The 22,706-nt window shown below is 48.8% G+C and overlaps 1 protein-coding gene across 1 annotated transcript in view; it reads left to right on the plus strand.

Moving 5' to 3' along the window:
- The window catches only part of Myo5c (myosin VC), a 72,059-nt gene that overhangs the window by 40,179 nt on the left and 9,174 nt on the right, over positions 1-22,706 (plus strand). Inside the window, 15 exon segments of the mRNA XM_052730203.1 lie at positions 732-896; positions 2,538-2,631; positions 3,948-4,011; positions 5,338-5,518; positions 9,012-9,105; positions 9,333-9,396; positions 10,843-10,923; positions 12,379-12,559; positions 14,485-14,578; positions 15,046-15,109; positions 15,212-15,362; positions 16,967-17,054; positions 18,772-18,870; positions 21,073-21,227; positions 22,313-22,402. Of these exon segments, the coding sequence (XP_052586163.1) occupies positions 732-896; positions 2,538-2,631; positions 3,948-4,011; positions 5,338-5,518; positions 9,012-9,105; positions 9,333-9,396; positions 10,843-10,923; positions 12,379-12,559; positions 14,485-14,578; positions 15,046-15,109; positions 15,212-15,362; positions 16,967-17,054; positions 18,772-18,870; positions 21,073-21,227; positions 22,313-22,402 (1,665 nt within the window).

The raw sequence follows: 22,706 nt of genomic DNA on the forward strand, positions 1-22,706 counted from the left end.
ATGTATGTGTGTGTGTGTGTGTTTATGTGTGTTCATATGAGTAAATGTACATGTGAGTGTGCATGTGTGATCACTCTGTGCCTTATTCTCTTTGAAGCAAGGACTGTCAATCAAACCCAGAACCCACCCATATGGCTAGTGGCGTCTACTAGCCAATTTTCTTTGGGAATCCCCTGTTTGTACCATCCAAGGCTGGAATTACAAGCAGGCCACCATGACTATCTGGCATTTTGTGGATCCTGGGAACCCAAACTCTAGCACTCTGGCTCCGGAGGCAAGCATTTTAATCCTGGAGCCACCTTCCCAGCCCTCTACCGCCTGCCTGCCTTTACCTGCCTTCTGTGAGTCCGTCCTGACCCATTGAGTGTGCCAGCTGTATTGCCCAGGGCCCACCCCGTGGCCTCCAGAGATCCCCAGTTCCCTCTTTGGAAGTCCTTTTTTCAAAGAGTCATCCCCCAGGCCCATGGAGGAGGGTCCAGCATATGACTCTTGAGTAAACACAATTCAGCCTCTAGTAGTAAAGTTCTTGCAGAGTCCCAGGAGCGGATGGGACCCACGTGAAGAGAGTCGCCGCCGCCTCGGAGAGAATCCACCTCACTCAGTTCCCGTGGGAAGATGCTAATAAATGTCACTTGTGGCCAGTGTGACTGTCGTCCACGTGGCAGTGTGAAGCATGAATGCAGCAGCTGCTTCGCTCTGAGCAAACCTCTGACCTTTGAGTCTTTCTCTAGAGCAGAGAGAACCACGGACTGGTGGAGAAGCTGACCAGCCTGGCCGCTCTGCGGGCTGGCGACCTGGAGAAGGTTCAGAGGCTGGAAGCCGAGCTGGAAAGAGCAGCCACCCACCGACACAGCTACGAAGAGAAGGGCAGGCGTTACAGGGACACAGTGGAGGAGGTCAGGAGTGTCCACACGGGGGAGTCCACACGGGGGAGTCCACACGGGGGAGTCCACACGGGGGAGTCCACACGGGGAGTCCACACGGGGGAGTCCACACGGGGAGTCCACACGGGGAGTCCACACGGGGGAGTCCACACGGGGGAGTCCACACGGGGGAGTCCACACGGGGAGTCCACACGGGGGAGTCCACACGGGGGCGTCCACACGGGGGAGTCCACACGGGGGCGTCCACACGGGGGAGTCCACACGGGGGAGCCCACACGGGGGAGTCCACACGGGGGAGCCCACACGGGGGAGCCCACACGGGGGAGTCCACACGGGGGAGTCCACACGGGGAGTCCACACGGGGGAGTCCACACGGGAGAGTCCACACGGGGGAGTCCACACGGGGAGTCCACACGGGGGAGTCCACACGGAGGAGTCCACACGGGGGAGTCCACACGGGGGAGTCCACACGAGGGAGTCCACACGGGGGAGTCCACACGGGGGCGTCCACACGGGGGAGTCCACGCCCCCGCCTCTGCAGGGGAGGCAAATGTTGCCCGTGCTGAATAAAGCAGGACTTCACAGCCCCGACAAAGGGAGCCCAGAGGCCTGGACTCTGGGGGGAATCGTGTGCTTAGGGACAGGATCAGCTGCTCTCCCTGTCCACCTTTCCAAGCAGACACAAGGCCCGAACACGGCTGGCGCCTTCCTCTCTTCCCTCTGCCCCTTGTCCACCTGCGCGGGCCCTGGAGGCCACCTGTCCCTGACCTGTGCTGCAGAACTTGGGGAAGATTTTATCTCTGTGGTCTAGTGAGGAATCTCAACATCCTAGATGCGTCTCTTGACTTGGCTGCTGGCTAGTGTGCAGCTTGGCCAAGTCACTGACCCTTAGCTGAACGTTAGCTTCCTCGTATTTAAAACAGAGGTGCCAAAAGGGGGCTAGAAAAAGATTCATAGTGACATTTTCATGGGAAATCACTTAGCCGGTGCCCACCATGGGCCCCGCACCGGCACGAGCAGGTGCATTCTAGCATATTCTGAGTCTCTTTCATTACTGTCTGTTCTCCCGTGCGTTCCAAAGGCGTTCCACATTTGGTAGCCATGAGCACCCAGAGGGCTCCCTTATGCCCTCCCTGTGACCTAGTGCTGGGGGGTGGTGCCCACACTGCTGCTGCCGCCCTTGCCGGCTCTGCCAGTCATGGCCATCACCATCAAGGTGCCCACACTTGCAGCCCCGCCGGCCTCTCTCATCAAGAGAAACTGAAATAGCAGATTCTGCCCTGCCCCCTCCCTTCTGAGTCACAGCAGTCTGAAAATGTGAATCCTGTGTGTGCTGTGCACTAAGCCGTTCTGGCCACAGTTAATTAATAAACTGCCCCGGGTATCCAGAGCTCAGGAGAGGCCTGAGACAGTCCTCGGACTTGGGCTCTTCTCCCGGGTGTCAGCTGTCAGTCGTGGCTGGGGAGGTAAAGTGGGCCTGGTGTCTGCTTTGAAGTCCCCTCGGGGCCCCTGATTCTGTCACCGGTGCAGGCTCTTCACTCCGGACATAGACTGAGCAAGCACGTGTGACTGAAGAACCTTGTGAAGGGCTCGTCACAAGGGCCTGTGGCAGGGACTTTACCAAGGTCTCCTCATGTCCCTTCCTTTTGCTAGAGGTTGTCAAAGCTGCAGAAGCACAATGCAGAGCTGGAGTCGCAGAGAGAGCAGGCCGAGCTGACGCTGCAGGAGAAGACTGAGGAGCTGAAAGGTAGCCAGTGGCACTGGGTGTCACTCAGCGGTGTGGGTGTGGCCGGGCCTCGCGCTTGCTTCACCCTGTCTGCGCTTCACAGCCAGTAGCCCTGAGGTTTTACCCAGGGAACAGAATGTGAACGTGTGGTGCACGGTATGCATGTGTGAACTGTGTTGTTTTTGTGTGTGTGAGTGGTGAGAGTCTGAGCGTGTAAGAGTGTATGTGAGAGTATATTTGTAAGAGTGTGTGAGTATATGAGAATTTGTGTATGAGTGTGAGTGTGTAAGAATATGAATGGATGTGAGAATTTCAGTGTGCAGAAGAGTATGAATGCAATAGTGAGTGTGCACATGTTTGTGAGAGAATGCATGTACTAGAGTTTATGGGTGTTCATGAATGTAAGTGAGGTATGTATGTGTTTAAGAGCTTGCAGTTGTGCATGAGTGTGAGGATGCGTGTACATAAAAGTATGAACATGTGTATGAGTATATAAATGTAAGTGTGGGGACACAAGTGTGGTAAGAGTGTGAGTGTGTGTAAGTGTGTATAGTTTGAGGTGTATAAGTGTGTGTGTTTAAGAGTATCCATAAATATATTGAGTGTATAAGAGTGTGAGTGGATGAGTGTATGTGTAAGAGAGTGAATACGAAGGAGTATTCATGAGCCTTCATGAGTGTGTATGTGGAGATGTGTGTATGAGTGTGTGTTTAAGAGTGTCTGTGAGCATATGAGTGTATGTAAGTGTGTTAAGAGCCTTGTGAGTGGCCTGCAGGACCTTGCACACGCTCTGCCCAGCATGTGGACTAAGGGGCACCAGGCCTGGGGTACAGGGCAGAGTGGAGGAGCAGCCCAAGATGGAGAGGAAGTCAGTCAGTGCCTCCAGGTTAGGACAGGGCTGTGGGGTTCCAGCAAGAAGGCACACCCTGACTGTGGCCCAGCCTTGGAGCCCACTGAGGCAGTGAGGAGCAGAGAGGTTAAGGAGTAGCTGGAGCCTGAGCAGGAGGGGCTCACCTCCTTGCATGCTTTTTATTACACTACCCTTGAGTAGTTGGGGGGGGGCCCTAACTTCTGTACGTGAAGGTTGCCACAAGAATAATTAAGTTCTAAGAAGTGTAGCTGGAGAATTGCCTGTTTGGTGCCAGTGGCACGTTTGGATGGATCATTTCAGTAGAGCTGCTATTTTGAAGCCCCCTCACCTACGTACCTGGTTTACGAAGGGCAGGCGCCCTCACTCTGAGTCTGAGCTGCACAACCCTCCGTGGTGATTCTGAAGCATGAGACAATGAAGACATTGTCTTGGCAGGTTTGTTTCAAAGAGTGTTCTCTGTCCACAGAAAAGATGGACAAGCTCACCAGGCAGCTGTTGGATGACGTGCAGAAAGAGGAACAGCAGAGACTGTAAGAGACCCTAGCCTCCGTGCCGCTGCCCACTCAGCTGCCCTTCCCTTCCCTTTCTCCTCTCCTCTCCCTCCCTTCTCTCCTCTCCCTCCCTTCTTTCTTTCTGACATGGTCTCAGGTATCACTGGCTGGCCTTGAGCCTCCTCCATTAGCCAACGATGTCCTTGAACCTCTGACCCTCCTACCCCTCCCTCAGCAGTACTGGGATTACAGCTGTGCCCCACCACTGCTGGCCAGCCCTCCAACGGGGCTACAGCCCCATCTGCTGTCTGCTGTTTTCTGTTTGGCTCCTCAGCTTGCAGCTAGCATAATCCAGATCCAGGCGGGCAGGGTGTGGATATTATTAAGAAGTGGGGATTTTAGTCTTGAGGGCTTCAGTTCTACAGCGTACAGCCTCAAATGATGCCCATGCTCTGGAGTTGTCCATGCTCCTCCTGCTGATGGACCCTCACTGGTCCCCATGGCCTTGGGTTGGACCAGCCTCCTTCCTATCTCAATTATAAACCATCTGCTAATTCCCCGAGATTCCAGTCTGGGCTCCTCTTCTCTGAAGGAGTCAGTGGTTTATAGATCTAGGTGAGGGGCATGATGGAGTGATGGGGAGATGTGGGATACTCTTGTCATGTTCCTTGGGAGACAAACATCTCAGGGCAGCCTGGGATGACGAGGTTCCACTTCCCCATGCAGTTAGCGGAAAAATCACGGTCTAGGTAAGGGGGTGGGTAAGGAGCCTTCCAGAGACCGAGGAGCCAGCTGCACAGGTCACCCTGAGCTCCTCAGAAGTGAGCAAAACTGTATCGGTCTGAGCCCTCCTTGCAGCTCCATTTGGCCGCTGGTCACCTACCTGTGTATGCTTGACCTGTCGCAGTCCCCAGAGGCACAAACGACTGACAGACCCAGCAGGTTCAGGATGCAGGTCTGAGGTCCGTCGTACCTCAGACTCCAGGGTTTTCTTGTTTGTTTGTTTTCTGGCCTCTTGAGAATACTGTAGTGGATTTTGGGTTTGTTTGTTTGTTTTTTGCGGGGGGGGGGGATTTACAAAGTTTAAAGGTTTTTTAATATCTACAAAAGGAGATGAAACAAAAATTGTTGTGGAGCATGGCTCTTCCTCAGAGCCTCTTCCTTGGTGCTATTAAAGCAAATTGATCAAGGTTCTGGGTCAGCATCCCAGCAGTGTGAGGCTCTGGGTATGAGGCTCTGACGAACCTGTCTCCTCCTTTGGTGTGGAGGTGTCTCCCCTCAATATTTTCAGAATATTATATATTTTATTCAAAGACTATATAAGCAAATCTAAGCTAGTTTTTCTTTTCTTCTTTTGCTGTCTAGACTTCTTGAAAAGAGTTTTGAGCTGAAAACGCAAGCCTATGAGAAACAGATAGAGTCTCTGAGAGAAGAAATTAAAGCCCTCAAGGACGAGAGGACGCAGCTCCATCATCAGCTGGAGGAGGGACGGGTCACTGCTGACAGCCTGAAGGGGGAGGTGGCCCGCCTAAGCAAGCAGGCAAAGGTGGGGTGTGCTGGCTTTAGATCCTCTGGTGATGCCCTGGATCTGCACGGAGATAGCGGAAAGGCCTCAGATTTGGGGTTCAAGAGGGACCCCAGGTGGGCTGTCCTTTTGGCAAGATATTTATAATATCATAGACAGCATGGTGGGGGTGTTCTGAAGAGAGCTCAGATGAGGATCTTACAGATTCGGGCAGCATGAGGAGATTCCATGCTATGTGTTGATGAGGAGCCAGTACTATATGCTTGTAGTCAGGTTATCTCAGATTCCTGGGTGGCAGGGGCGGTGGCAATGGTTCAGCCCTTCAGCTAAGTAGGGTGTGTCCACCATCCAGGAGGTACCACTGCAGCCTCTGCTCGCTTAGGGTGCTTGGGAACATCCTTGGGGACGTCAGAGTCAGAGTCATGGTCACAGTGGTGTGTCTGCCGTCTCTTCTGCAGCAGCTGAGAGGGTGAAAGGGAAAAGGGCTGAGGCAGGTTGAGTGTGGCCCTAGCAGCTCCCAACTCAGTCTTAGAGCATCTCTGTGTTCCCAAGACATCAGACAACCGGAACAGCCACACAGACTGAAGGGCACACCGTCCCCGAGTGTTCTGTTCCCCCACGTCCCAGCCTCTGGGCTGTCTGAAGCCGTATTTCATATTTGAAAAGCCAGTTTCTATCTTTCAGGTTGTAATTATACAGTTATTTAAATAGGTTGACTAAAAGAATACTTCCAATTTAAATTATAAATTCGGGTGAACCCTTATTATTTATCGTGTTATAAACTTACGAATACCTGTACGAAAGTGAAACTGTTAGGATCTCCCCCTTATCAGAAAATTCACAGGAGTCATGGCCCAGGCCTGGGGATAGCCCAGTCAGTCGAGTTCAGGCGTAGTGTTTCACTCCTGTAATCCCAGCCCTGGGGAGACAGAGGCAGGAGAACCAGAAGATGCTCAAGCTATCCTCAACTGCAGAGGGAGCTAGAGGCCAGACTAGACTGTCTGAGGCCCTGTCTCAAGAAATCTGTTCCAGAGTGGTAATAAGTACAGTTAATAATAGAGTATTACACACTTGAAAATTGTTAAGAAAATAACTTTCAATATTCTCAACTGCAAAATGTTTGAGAGAGATATGCTGGTTATCTTGACTTAATTTCCCACATTACATTCATAAATCACAACCTCACTTTGTCACCCATATAATAACATATATATACATATATGGTTATACCTTGTCAATCTATAATAAAAGTTAAAAAAGTGAAATTTACAAGCTGAGAAAGAAAACTCACTTAGAAGAATATTTTAATTACTTACCAAACATTAAAATACTGGTGCTGTCTATATTTTCATAAAATATATAAATATTCATAGAAATTTAATAAAAAGTTCTTGAGAGAAATAAAATTTAAAAACAACAATAAGCCATGTGTGAGCTGTGTACAGACAATGATTCCTTACTAGAAATCATAACCAAATGTCTCCCTATTGTCTTGAGGATTTGTTTATTTTGAAACAAGTTCTCAATATGTCACCCCTGGCTGGCCCTGAACTCAGGATCCTCTTGCCTCAGCCTCCCAAGTGCTAATGGTAGTGCCAGTCTGATCGTTCAGTACAGAGTATTGTTTTAGAATGCAGATCTCCGGTGTGTGCAGAGGACAGGAAGAACATACCAGCTTTACAGGGAATAAACATAGAGCCACGCCCACCTGCATCCTGTTCTCAAATGCAGAGCATTTCACTGTAAAGTCAGAAACATGTCAAGCTTCCACTAAGCATGTAAAACACATGTTAGAAAGCTCTGTGGATGTCCTGTGTGACCGTGGGGCAGGCGCGTGTGCTCTGTAAGAGCTTCTTCCATCAGAACTGTCTGTCTATGTTCCTCTGGGTTTCCATCTTTTTATATAAGTACCTTGTTCTAACCAGTGGTCTACTGGCTCTCCTTGTCCAACTGGTCTCCTGTTGTTTAAATGTGGGGGACTTGGGGAGACTGGATCACATGATCATAATCCTTTAACTTGTCCATTCTGGGAAGTCAATTCTGTGACTGTTGGGTTTCATACCAACTGGATAATCTTATGGGCATTGGTGTTTTTGCCTGAGGGCATCAGATCCCCTGGAACCAGAGTTACGGACAGTTGTGAGCTGCCATGTGGTGCTGGGAATTAAACTCAGGTCTTCTGGAAGAGCAACCAGTGCTCTTAACCTCTGAGCCATCTCTCCAGGCTAATCTCAAATTGGAGGAATTGTGAGCCTGCACTTGGTGTGAGTTGCCAGTAGATGTCACTCACTTCTTCTGATGCATTGAGAGGTCCAGCTTACAAAGATCTTAACCATCATCATCAAGCTCTCTGTGTTACAGGCAGTCTGAAGATTGCAAGTAAATGCAAACATTACCTAAAATATGTAAAGAATCACAGAGAACGGAGGCTTCAGATTGGACAGTCTTGGCTCCCTGTGTCTTTGGCATATGACCCCAAAGATGTCATTTGGCCTTCAATTAGTGTAGATTCATTTTCTAGTCAATGAGGGCTTGGCTTCTCCTCACCGGACGGTTAGGTGTCTAGGTTGAGCTCTTAATGTTTGATCCCCTTCCTCTGTGGAGTCAAGAGCTGCGGCCTATCAGTACTCAAGAGTACCAGAGTATTCTTTAAAAAAAAAAAGATCTTTTATATATATATATATATATATATATATATATATATATATATATATATATATATAGTATTCTACCTGCATATGCCCCTGCAGGCCAGAAGAGGGCACCAGATCTCATTACAAGTGGTTATGAGCCACCACATGGTTGCTGGGAATTGAACTCAGGACCTCAAGAAGAGCAGTTGGTGCTCTTAGCCACTGAGCCATCTCTCCAGCCTGTACCAGAGTATTCTAAGAGGGCTTTTCACCTCTGCTATCCCCAAGAATGTTTCTAGCTGTCTTTAAAGAAAAAAAAAGAAGCCTATGGTCTTCCTTGAGCTGAGCTTGCAGTATGAACAGCAGTGGGTGCAGCCTTTTGACCAGCAGAGATGCTTGTAGGAAACTGTCCCCAAGTGGCCCTCCCAGGGTGCTGAGCCTCCCCCGACTCTGCACTTGCTCCTCCTCTTAGCCTAGCTGAAGACAAAAGCTTCCTAGGAAGGCAGCACCCTTGACTCCACCCCCCTCGGCCCCCCCACCCCTGTCTCTTCAGGCTTACTGTCCACTGAAAGACGGTCTTAGTACCTGTTCACCTCAGCTTGCCCCCAACCCTTCTCATGGCAAACCCATAATTGTTTTCTTCCTTTACAGTAGGGAAGCTGATTTCTGCAACCTGGTAGATCTGGGAACAGTTGCATTTGGAGCAGTTGAGCTGCTTCAGGGCAAGCTGTGAGGCTGTGAGAGCTGGCTAAGATTCCAGCTGGGAAACTGCACGGAGGCCGCTGGGTTCCATATGCCCCGGGACAAGGATGTGCTCTTGTCTGATGAAAAGTGTAACGGCTGTTTTCTCTGCCCTTGGTTTGTTCATGCCTCTGATTTAGACCATCTCTGAGTTTGAGAAGGAGATAGAGCTGCTGCAGGCGCAGAAGATAGACGTGGAAAAACACGTGCAGTCACAGAAACGGGAGATGAGAGGTACCAGGGCACGGGCTGGTTAGTGGGCAGGGGAGAGGTACTGGGACATGGGCTGGTTAGTGGATAGTCTGGACAGCTTGGTAGTTGGATACCCAAGAGGGTATTTAGTGGGTTGGTAGCCAGCTGTTTGGTTATTCAGCAGCAGACTGTAAGAAACCACTCTGGAGAGGCCATGGGGAAGAAAGTCATGCTCAAATTCCATTTATGCGCTCTCCCTTTCCTTCCAGAACGGATGTCAGAGGTTACCAAACAGCTTCTGGAGAGCTATGACATTGAAGACGTCAGAAGCAGGTAATCAGTTTTACATTATCAGACATTTACAAACATAAAACAGGTTGGAGAAGCTGGGCGGTGGTGGCGCACACCTTTAATCCCAGCACTTGGGAGGCAGAGGCAGGCGGATCTCTGTGAGTTCGAGGCCAGCCTAGTCTACAGAGTGAGATCCAGGACAGACTCTAAAGCTACAGAGAAACTCTGTCTCGGGAAAAACAAACAAACAAACAAAAAACAGGTTGGAGAGGTGGGCTTAGCAAAGTGTTAGCATGTGAGTTTGATCCATACAACCTATGCTTTTCTTTTTTTTTTTTTTACATAATCAACTCTGTTCCTTTATTTATTTGTTTTTCTACAGGAAGGTTGTTTTTTATTTTATTTTATTTTATTTTTTCTTAACATTTATTTTACAGTGTTCTGTCTGCATGCGTGCCTATATGCCAGAAGAGGGCATCAGATGTCATTATAGATGGTTGTGAGCCACCACGTGGTTGCTGGGAATTGAACTCAGGACCTCTGGAAGAGCAGCCAGTGCTCTTAACCTCTGAGCCATCTCTCCAGCCCAAACACTGGTTTTTTTTGTTTGTTTGTTTTGGTTTTTCAAGACAGGGTTTCTCTGTGTAGCTTTGCGCCTTTCCTAGAACTCACTTTGTAGACCAGGCTGGCCTCAAACTCACAGAGATCTGCCTGGCTCTGCCTCCCGAGTGCTAGGATTAAAGGCGTGTGCCACCACCGCCCCAACCTATGCTTTTCTAAAAAGAAGAAGAAGAAGAAGGAGAAGGAGAAGGAGAAGGAGAAGAAGAAGAAGAAAAGAAAGAAAGAGAAAGAGAAAAGCTAATCAAGGCATTACATGCTTATGATGTCCCAACCACTGGGACAGTAGAGACAGACGGATCCCTGGGCTTACTGACCAGCTAGTCTAGTCTAATCAATGAGCTCCAGGCCAGTGAAAAAGCCTGCCTCAAAAAAAAAAAAAATGGAGCCGGGCGGTGGTGGCGCACGCCTTTAATCCCAGCACTCGGGAGGCAGAGCCAGGCGGATCTCTGTGAGTTCGAGGCCAGCCTGGACTACCAAGTGAGTTCCAGGAAAAGGCGCAAAGCTACACAGAGAAACCCTGTCTCGAAAAACCAAAAAAAAAAAAAAAAATGGTATTGGAAGTTGGAGGGACAGATGATTCAGTGGTTAAGAGCGTTTGCTGTTCCTGCAGAGGACCAGGGATCAGCAGTTCCCAGTATCCACGTCAAATGACTCACAACCACCTGTAACTCCAGCTCCATGGGGGAATATGACACCCTCTTCTGGTCTCCAGCAGCACACACACACACACACACACACACACACACACACACACACACACACCCCTTTTAAAAAGCAAGGTGAACAGTACTATAGGAATGACACACACAGATCATGTAATGCATGAGCAAGGTTGGACATGTGTGCCTTCTTTGTTTTATTTTCCAGGCTCTCTGTGGAAGATCTGGAACACTTAAATGAGGACGGAGAACTTTGGTTTGCCTATGAAGGACTAAAGAAAGCAACTCGGTTAGATGTTCCCTTTGGGCTCTGTTTGTTGTTGTTGTTTTCCAGAGACTATACAATGTTGGGAAGTTCATCTTACCTAGATTTGACATGTGAATGAAATGCTTATGGTAAAATTATCTAGTAACCCCTAGAAAGACTTCTCTAAGAATTCAGTCATTTGCCTGGTGATCAGACCTGTAATCTGTTTGCTAAAAACTGGTTACAGGGCTGGGTATGTAGCTCAGTTAGGAGAGTGCCTGCCTAGTGTACATAAAACTCTGGTTTCCATCCTTGCACTGAATAAATGGGGTGTGATGGGGCTCACCTGTAACCCCAGCACTTGGAAATCAAGAAGATGGGGAAATGCAAGGTCATCATTAACTACCAAAGAAGTTGAGCTAGCCTGGGCTAGAGACCCTACCTCAAAAAGCAAAGAAAATCTGTACTGCAGAGATGGCTCAGCAGTTAAGAACATTGACTGCTCTTGGAAAGGACCCAGGTCCGTTAGATTTCCAGCACCCACACAGCAGCTCACAACCATCTATAACTCCAGCTCCAGGGGATCAGATGCCTCTTCTGCCCTCCACAGGCAGTGCACACACATGGTATACATGCACACATACATGCAGGCAAACACACACAAAATAAAAATGCATAAAAATTTTTAAAGGGAAAACAAAACATTGTTATATAAGCACCTACTGTATTATGATTGAACTGAGGATGCTTCTGCATTTCTTTAAATTAATAAACTTTGTTGTCTTACAGAACCTTTAGGTCCACGGCAAACTGAGTTGAAAATAGATTTCTCACGGGCATAATGGCACATGCCTTTAATCCCAGCATTAGGGAGGCAGAGGCGGTTGGATCTCTTTGAGTTCAAAGCCAGCATGGTCTAGATATGGAGTTCTAGGACAACCAGGGCTACAGAGAGAGAGAGAGAGAGAGAGAGAGAGAGAGAGAGAGAGAGAGAGAGAGAGAGAGAGAGAGAGAATGAACAAAAGAGTTCTTATATATACCTCAATATCATGCGCAGCCTCCCCACTGACTCATATGACCGTGTGTGGTGACCTAGCAGGGCCCTCTCCCGACAAAAGGCTCACATTAAGGATTCATCTTGTACACACTCAGTAAATCCTCACAAGTGTGCAAGACACATCATTACAACTGTATCATGCAGAGCAGATAGAGGTTTTAAACTAGTAACTAAAAGCATAGCTGAATTGCTGAAATGAAATGTCTTTGTCGTTCACTGCGTGTTAACCACACGCGCTGTTTTATAACAGTGGGCAGGGTCCTTTGATTACTGTTCCTGATTCCCTCCCTCCTCTCTGGGAATGCACTGTCAGCTTTAGTCCTGAGGGTGAAACGCTGACCCTTCTTTCTCGGCTGTGGCACGATGGCCCCTCTGCGGTCAGCCCAGCAACAAGGAAACACGGAGACCGTGGGCTCATTCCTCTCCCCTTCCTCCCACAGCGTTCTGGAGAGCCATTTCCAGTCTCAGAAGGACTGCTACGAAAAAGAGATTGAAGGCCTGAACTTCAAAGTCGTGCATCTGAGCCAGGAAATGAACCACCTGCAGAAACTGTTCAGGGAGGAGACGGGCATCAGTGAAAGCATCCGTCACGAAGTCACCAGGCTGACGTCAGAGAACATGGTAGGCCTGGCCACGGCGTGCAGTCACTGTCCACTGTCCCAGACATTATTCACTGGTGGAGCAGAAATCAGTTCTTTGCAGCAAAACAATTGGTTTCAACTAGTTCTCTAGTGGTAAATAACTCAGTTAGAAGATAAATCTATACAATGTCCCCAGGCTGGAGAACACTCAGATTAGACTTACCATGTGTTTGGTTACCACATAATGGGTTCAAATTCTGTGAATGTGCTTAAGTTCATAGATTTAATTCTAGCCCCAAACCCCCGCAAAGAAACCCAAACAGACCAAGGCAAAAGCGTGGCTCTTGAGAAGGGTAGATGTTATGTCAGTCTGTTTGTTCATCCCCTCTGTCTGCCCTGGATCTTCTCCTTCTTATTGTATTTATCTGGTTCTTTCTTCTCATTTGCACCTACTGAATGCTTTCAGGATCTATAGACACACACACACACACACACACACACACACACACACACACACACACACACACAGAGAGAGAGAGAGAGAGAGAGAGAGAGAGAGAGAGAGAGAGAGAGAGAGACATACAATGTTTTCAAGATACACAGACACACACACACAGACACACACAATGCTTTCGAGATACACACCAAGTGCTTTTAAGATACACATAGAGCCGGGCGGCAGTGGCACATGCCTTTAATCCCAGCACTCGGGAGGCAGAGCCAGGCCAGGCAGATCTCTAGGAGTTTGAGGCCAGCCTGGTCTACAGAACGAGAACCAGGAGAGGCACCAAAACTACGCAGCAGGCACCAAAACTACGTGGAGAAACCCTGTCTCAAAAAAACAAACAAACAAAAGATACACACAGACAAGCATGCATACATATACAGACAACAGTTTCAAGATCTACACACACACACACACACACACACACACACACACACACACACACACACTTCCTTATCCTTATCCTTCGGTCACCATCTCACTTCTTTGTGAGCTGATGGGTCTTCTCAAAGCTCATTAACCATGCTTCTTCCACACATCCTTCATTTTTCTCTGCAGCCACCCCATTCTGTCATGTGCCCCTCAGCAACGTGTGGTGATGCTGGCTGCTCCTCTGCCTCCGGGATTCCAGGGGATCACACTACCTCACTAGCCGCTGATTCTCTGCTTCTTCCCTCCTTCTCTGGCCAGACTATAACTTGGGACTCTCAGGGCATCACCCCCAGGGAGGATACAGGAGCAGTTAAGGGGCTTCATAGGCTTGTGTATCCCTAGGATAAACTTTAATGAGGAACCCACAGTGAGATCCACTCCGAGGTATTCTTTGCTTGGGCTTCGGAAGCCTGGGTGTCTGTATAAACTTAGAGAACAGAAACACAACAAAGGAGAAGGGATTGTGGAGCGCCCTGGACGGTTCCCGCAACAGAATGTCCTGAGATAGTAGTATGTCCTGTTCCAGGTGAGATGGCATTGCTAGGCATGGGTGCAGTTCGGCACAGGGCAACCTTCCCTTCCCACAGTGCACCTCCTTCCTTCCCAGAATAGCCATGTGAGAACTGTTCTCTCTGAGCATGCTGGGATTTTTGGAGATCACTGTGTAGGTCTTCAGATGAAGGGGGAGGGGATATAATGTCAATAAATCCCAGTGCCTCTGCTGGCCTTTTTACACAACTGTGTATTCTACAAACTGAACAGGAAGACAGGTGAGTGTTTGTTTGGGAGAGTGTAAAGTCCAGACTCAAGCATTGGATATTCTTTTTTTGGTTTTGTTTTTTTTTGTTTTTTTCTGAGACAGGGTTTCTCTTTGTAGCTTTGCGCCTTTCCTGGAACTCACTTGCTAGCCCAGGCTGGCCTCGAACTCACAGAGATCCGCCTGGCTCTGCCTCCCGAGTGCTGGGATTAAAGGCGTGCGCCACCACCGCCTGGCTGGATATTCTAATAATTATTACTCTTCTCTGAAGATGATCCCAGACTTCAAGCAGCAGATTTCAGAACTGGAGAGGCAGAAGCAGGATCTTGAATCCCGCCTGAAGGAGCAGACAGAGAAGATGGAAGGTAATGGAATCATCCTGCCCTACACTTAGACTCCAGCATCTAGGAATGCATGGGAAGCCACGGCATTGGGGTTGTTAAGCTGTGGTCTCCGGGGCCAGGCAGGTAACACAGGGGTCAGAGGATCGCTGTGTGGAGGACAAGAATGGGTGCAATATTAAAGGGGCAGCTTCCTTTAAGTTCCCTGGGTGTCTGGCACAGTGGGAATGTAGCCCCTGGTCCTGCTATTACTATTTTTAAAGAGAATCCAGAAATCTAGATGTTCAAATAAAATGTCATTCTTAAATAACACTTTACAAAAAAAAAAAAAAAGAACAACAAAAAAACTAAGCCTTGCTCAGACCAAGCAAAACCTAATCTCTGACTGGATGTGGATTAGGACCTTAGAGCTGGGAAAATAATGACAGCCTCAGATTAGAACTCAGTGGTACGGCTGACCACCGACAGCACTGACAGGTTTCTCATGATAGGAAAACTGGAAGAGCCGTTCGGTCACCTAAATCAAGCCCGAGAAGAGGAAGGAGCGCAGGCCAAGTAAGTGTTCTGGTGGGAACTGGCCAGGAGCTCGCCCATCTGTGCAGCCACCAACACTAGGGTGGTCACACCGACGCCCAGAGCACCTTGTCCCTTCCTCAGGGCGGTGGAGGCTCCAGGAAAAGAGAGGCTGAGGGATAAGATCCAAGAACTGCAGGAGGCCAGTGAGTTCCTGAGGAAGCATCCAGAAGCTGACGGGGAGGTCAGGAGTATCCTCCACCAAGAGGCGTCCGGGCTGTCTTTGGAAAACAGGGTGAGGAGTACGGATGATTGGCTCCTGGGTGGCGATGTTGCTGAGCAGGGAAATGTGCCGCCTAACAGGCTTCCCTCAGCGCACTCTGGGTCCTTATCTCAAAGACCGGTGGTTATAAAACTCAGAGGAGAGTGCTTGCCATCTGCAGAGCTGCACAGTCCGGACATGGTGGTGAACACCTGTAATCCCAGCACTCGGGGGTGGAGGCAGGAGAATCAGAAGTTAAAGGTCATCCTTGAAGGAAGTTTGAGAACATCCTGCTATGTGTGAGACCCAGTCATAAGGAAAAGGGAAAAAAATAACAGTAGTCACTTTCAGAAGAACCGGAACACTCTTCACCCAGAAGGAAAGGGAAAGCTGTGCCCAAACCTCAACAGTCTCTCTGGCGCTCTCTTCTGACAGCCAAAGAGCCCATTTCCCCTGCTATTATTATTATTATTATTATTATTATTATTATTATTTGGTTTTTTGAGTCAGGGTTTCTCTGTGTAGCTTTGTGCCTTTCCTGAAACTCACTCTGTAGACCAGGCCTCGAACTCACAGAGATCCGCCTGGCTCTGCCTCCTGAGTGCTGGGACTAAAGGTGTGCGCCACCACCGCCACCACCACCCGACACCTGCTCTTATTTTTAAAGTCTGAATTGGACGTTAATTTATAATCAAAGAAATACATCGAGATGTACTATATCCATAGAGTAGGAAGTTGCAAAAAGATATTAACCATATGAAAATGGTGCTACGTGGATGATCAGAAATAAAATGCCATATCTTGTATAATTTCTGTGGTACAGAATAGCTAGAATAGGAAAACCCACAGGGACAGTCAATTGGTGACCACAGAAATAGACGTAGCTAATGGCTACAGGATTTTTAATTTTTTTTTATTACATTTGTATGTGTCTTATTTAAGGTTCCTATTGGTGAGATAAAACAACATGTCCAAAAGCAACTTGGGGAAGAAGGAGTTTATTTCAGTGTACAGTTACACATCACAGTCCACCATGGAGGGATGTCAGGGCAGGAACGCAAGGCAGAAACTGAAGCAGAGGCCGTGGAGGAACATTGCTTACTGGCTTATTGCTCGTGGTTTGCTCAGCCTGCCTTCTTCTATCATCCAGGACCACCTGCCCAGGGGTGGTACCACCCATGATGGGGTACATCAGTCAGTAATCAAGAAAACTCCCCACAGGCCAATCTGCTGGGGGCATTTTCTGAATTGAGGTTCTCTCCTCCCAGTGACTCTAGCAAAAAACTAAACTAACTAGAACAGTGTGTGTGTGTGTGTGTGTGTGTGTGTGTGTGTGTGTGTGTGTGTGTGTGTGTGTGTGTACAGCATGCAGGACCCACCATGTGGTATTGGGGATTGAACTCAGAGCACAGGCTTGGAGGCAAGCCCCTTGACCCTCTGAGCCAGCCCAGATGTAGTGTTCACTAGGAGAACACTGAAGATATCTGGAACTGGATAATACAGAAAGCAGCTGCTGTGCAATTCCTGTGTGTGGGTGAATTTTACAGTATGGGAAATATACAGCCATAGAGCCATTAACAAAATCAAAGCCAAAGAAGCTATTTCTAAGAAAAGTCCTTGTTTCTGGGTTTCTGAAGGACCTTGAGGAAGAGTTAGACATGAAGGACAGAATGATTAAAAGGCTACAGGATCAAGTCAAGACTTTGACCAAGACAATTGAAAAAGGTAGGAGGGGTATGTACTTATTCTTCTGAGCTTTCGGGTAAGGTACTGTGTTCTGAAGTGTGTGTCCAGTCCCATGTCCAGAGTACACAAAGCCAAAGGAATGATGCTCAGCTGGTCAGGTGAGGACCCAGGGGCAGGCTAGAGAGCCTTCGAGGTCTAGAGAAGCTCTTGCACCACATAGCAAGAACACTGACGTTGTTTCAAGAGACACCCAGAAACAAATACGTTATCCCCTTCCTCTGTTAGTGCCTCATTTTCAAAATGAAATTGTGAAGGAGCATCCAATTAATCATTTTGAAGGCCACCTCTCACACGCAGATACTGGATCCGTGAGTATCCATTTTTACTAGTGGAGAGAAGTAGAGGAGAAGACAGACATGGCCTCCTGACCTCAGCTGAATGGCATGTGTAACCTGGCCCCATGAGGCCCACGGGAAGGAAGCACCACGTTTCTTCCCTCTGCTTCAGAGTCCGTGCCCATGCCAGTCTTCGGCTCTTGCCGCGTTCCTCACTTTTCCTCTTCGTCCCATCTCTGCTTGCACAGGCGGTACCTGTCAGCCATCTTTCTCTTTCTGTGCTCAGTCCTTTGAAGACCTCCTTTATTTCTTAGGTACTCCATTTTCAACTTAAATTTGAAATATCTTCAGTCAAATTGAGGCTCTTTCCTCTTCAGTACTAGATGTCTATTTCGGTTTTGGTTTTGGGGTTTTTTGGGGGGTGCGGGGTTTGTCATTGTTTTTCAAGACATGGTTTCTCTGTGTAGTAGTGACTGTCCTGGAACTTTCCATGTAGACCATACTGGCCTTGAATTCGGAGATCTGCTTGCCTCTGCCTCCCAAGTGCTGGGACTAAAGGTGTGTGCCACCACTGCCCAGTCAAAAATAGATGTTATGTGCCAATCTGCATCATGGGAGCAAGGGGCAGGTCTAGATGTCCTATCCTTATGTCTCTACTCTTAGAATTGCTGAATGGACAGATATGTGGCTAGAAGATGAATTGATGGATGGATGGATGATTCATGAATAGATAGATGACAGACCATAGGTGGATGGATGGATGACAGATGGATGATAGGTGGATGGATATATCAATGGAGGATGGAGGATGGACAGATGGACAAAAAGGGGTAGATGGACAAAACAATGAGCTAACTTCTCTATATAATGTCTACCCAAACCCATATTTAATCTTCTTTTCCTGAGCCCCAGATTCGTTTGTCTCTTTCCCTACTTCCTTTCAGCTCAACACATTTAAATCAGGACTCTCTTCTGCCTGTATCAATTATCCATCGTTACATAACGGATTACCCCAAACTTAGCAACCCAACATTAATACCACTGAGTTTGTGGTGGTTTATCACAGGGGCCATAGGAGATGGGCAGCCACACCCCTGTGGCCAAGACACGTGTCTCAGCACTTTGTTCCCCGAGTCTTGCACCCTTCACTGTAGATAACATCCGGGCACTGTCTTGGGTTTCTTTCCCTCCCCACTGTACTGGAGACGAATGAGGCCTCGTTCAAGGACATCTTGGCCCTTTCAGCGTGGCCGTACTCACAGGCAGAAACCAGTATAGGGAGAAATCGGAAGCATCCAGCGGTCCTAACGTAGCTGAAAGCTGCAGTATTCACGAACAGGGTAAACTCAGACACTAGCCTCACTATGAAACCGGGGCGTGTGGTTTAGTGTGTGTCACTGACTGTTTGCCTTTGTCTGCAGCCCACGATGTGCACCTGCCCTCGGGACCCAAGGAGTACCTCGGGATGCTGGAATACAAGAAAGAAGATGAGGCCAAGATCATTCAAAACCTCATTCTTGGTAGTCAAAGTCATATCCCTGGGTTATGCTATCTCTTTGAGAACTTGAGTGTCAGTTCAAAAGCCCTGGGAAGGGGCAGTTCCTTCTCTCTCTCTTCCTTCATGGTTTCTTCCCTAGCTTGAAGCTTCCCAGCTTCAGCCCTGACCAGGCGATTCTTGGTTGAGGGAAGGGTCTGTGCACTATGAACCACAGCACCATATCCCTCGCTTCTGCATACACTAGAAGCTGGTGTCAAGTTCCAGGGTTCACAGACACTGTCGGTGTCCTTTGGGGAACCAAGATAGTCCTCAGCTAAAAATCACTGCCCCAACCTTCTCCCAAGTCTAATCATAGGGTCAGGATGGAAGACAGAGCTCCTGGTCCTGGGCATGGTGGGGAACACCTGTAATCCCAGCACTCAGGCAGAAATATTACGAGTCCCAGACCAGCCTGAACTACATACGAGACTCCCTCATACAAAACCAATGGCCAGAAATGTAGTTCAGTGGTTGAGCACTCAGTGTGTACAAGGACTGAGTTGGATCATCAGCACTGGAAAGAAGGGAAAAAAATCAAAAGCACATTTCATCATCCTTGTTTCTCAGCAGAAACTCCATGCTAGAGGTAACGGTGGCCCTCTGCTCTATTTGACTTCTGCTGAGAAATCCATTTGCAGCCATCAAATGGCTTCCCAGTTATACCCTAGATACAGAAATGTCCTAAAGTGCTTCCTCAGATGTCAGTGGTCTCGGAACCAATCTTACTACCCCGTCTTCACCATGACTCTTCCAAGGGAAGAAAAGACTGCCTTCCAGATGGCTGGTTCCAAGACCTTTAGGGAAAAAAAATGTTAATGCATGTGTGTACGTGTTTGTGTGAGTGCACAGGCATACGCATGCCCCCAGAGGCCAGAGAGGGTATCAGATCCCCTAGAGCTGGAGTTACAGGGAGTTGTTCACTGCCCAATGTGGGTGCTTAGGAGTTAAACTCTGGTCTTCTGCAGAAGAAGTGTGTGCTCTTGGCTGCAACGCTATCTCTCCATCCTCCCCAAGACCCTTAAAGAAAAAGATGCTGCCTTGATTCCTCCGCTTTGCAATGACCCCCCAAGAGAACAAGAGCATCGGGCTGTTGATTGCTTTTCAACCACTGTTAACAAAATGCCCCGATGGAAACAGTGGGAGGAAAGATTTATTTTGGCATGGCGGACCTGCTGAGTTCCTGGTGGTAAGAGTGTGAGGTAAAACCTGTTCACATCACAGCAGCTGGAAACGGAGATGGCAGCAGGGATCATAATGACCTAATTTCGCCAGCTAGGTACCAGCCTCCCCAAGTGGCACCATTAGCTGGGGAATAAGTGTTGAAAGCATAAGGGTCATTTCAGATTCAGACCCTAATACAGCCCTACCCGTGTCGACACAAAGGGACCTCTTCTCTGTGGCTGTCTTCACTCGGCCACCGGAAGGTCCTGTTTTCCGTTCGTAATCTTCCCTGCGAGGTTTCTCTCTTCACCCCTGCTCTGTCTCTTTGACATCTCTCTCTTTAAAAGACAATTTATTTAATGTGTATGAGGGTCTCCCTGCACGCATGTATGTATGTATGCGCACCCTGAGCATTCTTGGTGTTCATGGAGAGCAGAAAAGGATGTCAGGTCCCATAGAACTGGAATTAACAGATGGTTGTGAGCCACCACATGGATGCTGGGAACTGAACTGAGTCCTCTGCAAGAGCAGTCAGTGCTCTTAACCTCTGAGTATCTCTCCGGTCCCACTCTGATATCTCCTATGCTGAGGCTAGCTTGTCTCCTCTACAGTACTGCTGGTCACTAGTGTCTCTGTTCAAGACAGCTTCCTGTGGCTTGAGATTGCTCCCATCCTTACCAAAGAGATTGGGGGTGAGGTACCTGGGCCTTGGGTTCCTTTCTTACACTGGGGATCCAAGGTCTAGAGCCTCTTCACCAGGGAAAATTACAACTTCTTTCTCCTATCGAGCCTCTTAACAGAGAGAGCACTTGACAAATGGGGTGTGAGGCAAGCTGGTGCCCCACCCCCAATGCACTTTTGCTAAGTAAGAACCCAGATTGAGTTTATCAGAGAGAAGAGACACTGTGCTCTCAGGTGCTGCCCAAGCACAGAAAGGCCAGGAAGCCCACCGCACCCCCTCCCAGCAGCAGTCATAGGCGAAGAGATTCACCAGCAGCTGAGACCATGTTTCTTTCTGCTACAGACCTGAAGCCCCGAGGCGTGGTGGTCAACATGATCCCCGGGCTGCCAGCTCACATCCTGTTCATGTGTGTGCGGTATGCGGACTCCCTAAACGATGCCAACATGCTCAAGTCCCTCATGAACAGTGCCATTAGCGGCATCAAGCACGTGGTTAAGGTAGGAGTCGCCTTTGAGGTTGGTCCTTGGCATGGTGTCTGATTCCGAAACAGCTCTGGGAAGTGCCCAGACACCCAGTCTTTGTCCACCCTTGACCTCTGACCTTTCCCCCAAAGAAGCAAAGCTACTAAGGAAAGATAAATGGGTGAGGCTCCGCCAGTGATCCTCAAAGACTCGGGGAGAGGCTCCAGCCTGGTAGCCCCCAGCCTCACCACTGCATCCCCTCATGTGTGAGGGATATGTGTGCTCCACCCATGTAGCAGTAAGGGAAATGGAAAACTGGAAGATCATTGACACGTATATGATTATCCTGCCTAAAACATTATTATTGGGGCTGGAGAGATGGCTCAGCAGTTAAAAGCATTGGGCGCTCTTGCAGAAGACCTAGGTTTGCTTCCTAGAACCCACATGATAGCTCACAACCACCCATAACTCCAAAGTTCCAGGGGATCCAAGGCCCTCTTTTGACCTCCATGGACACTGTGCACACACACGGTGCATAGACACACATGCCAACGAAACACCCATATGCCTAAAATAAAATTCTAAACGAAAACCTAGTATTCCTGTTTTTCCTGGACTAGAAAAGAAGAACCAGGTGTTCATTAGGTCAATGACTTCGTACAGTTAAAACACTGTAGCTGAGACCCCTCCCGCCCCACCCCTCCCCCACTCCTGTGCAGTGCGTTGAAGAAGATGGGGAGCCTTCCTGTGCTCCTAACCTTCCCACAATGAACTCATCCAGGTTGGGGGGTGGCTCTGCCCCCACACAGTTACATGGGGCCCCAGGCTCTGCTCAGCCTGCTGAATGCCACTCCTTAGCTGTGCTCATCAGAATGGCCGGACAGCTAGACAGTCCACGTTGTCTGCTCCGTGATTAGGGACCCGCATGGGTGTGGCCCACAGATCAGAAGTCACCAGCTAAGCTTGTTTTTAATGTCTGTTTGTTTGCTTTTGAGTGAGGGCTTCCCTGTGTAGCCCAAGCTGGCCTCAGACTTGGAGATCTACCAGCCTCTGCCTCCCGAGTGCCGGGATTAAAGGTATGTGCCCCCACGCCCACCCAGCATTATCTTCTCTTGTCTAAGGAACATTTTGAAGATTTGGAGATGCTCTCCTTCTGGCTGTCCAACACTTGCCATTTCCTCAACTGCCTGAAGCAGTATAGCGGAGAAGAGGTAGGGATGCACGTCTGTCCTGCTGATGGCATCCTGGGACCACCTCACAACCTGGCTCCGGGAGCCCTTCATCCGTGACTCCCTGCTCCACACAGCCTCTGTGCGGGCTGGCTCCCTGGTCTGTTTTTGTGTCACCTGCCACGTGCCTGGGTGGCACTCCGAGCAGTCCAGACCTAGGGCTTAGTGGGAAGCATCACTCTCCTCAGCTTTTGAATCGATGGAAGATGTGCTGGTCTTGTTTCCTTCTGATGGTGATGTTCTGTGGGTTTCAGTACGAGGACCCAAAAATGCAAGCTCCGGTTCA

This window comes from Peromyscus californicus, unplaced genomic scaffold, assembly GCF_007827085.1.
Source record: "Peromyscus californicus insignis strain IS unplaced genomic scaffold, ASM782708v3 Scaffold_11__1_contigs__length_118956290, whole genome shotgun sequence".
Lineage (NCBI taxonomy): Eukaryota > Metazoa > Chordata > Mammalia > Rodentia > Cricetidae > Peromyscus > Peromyscus californicus.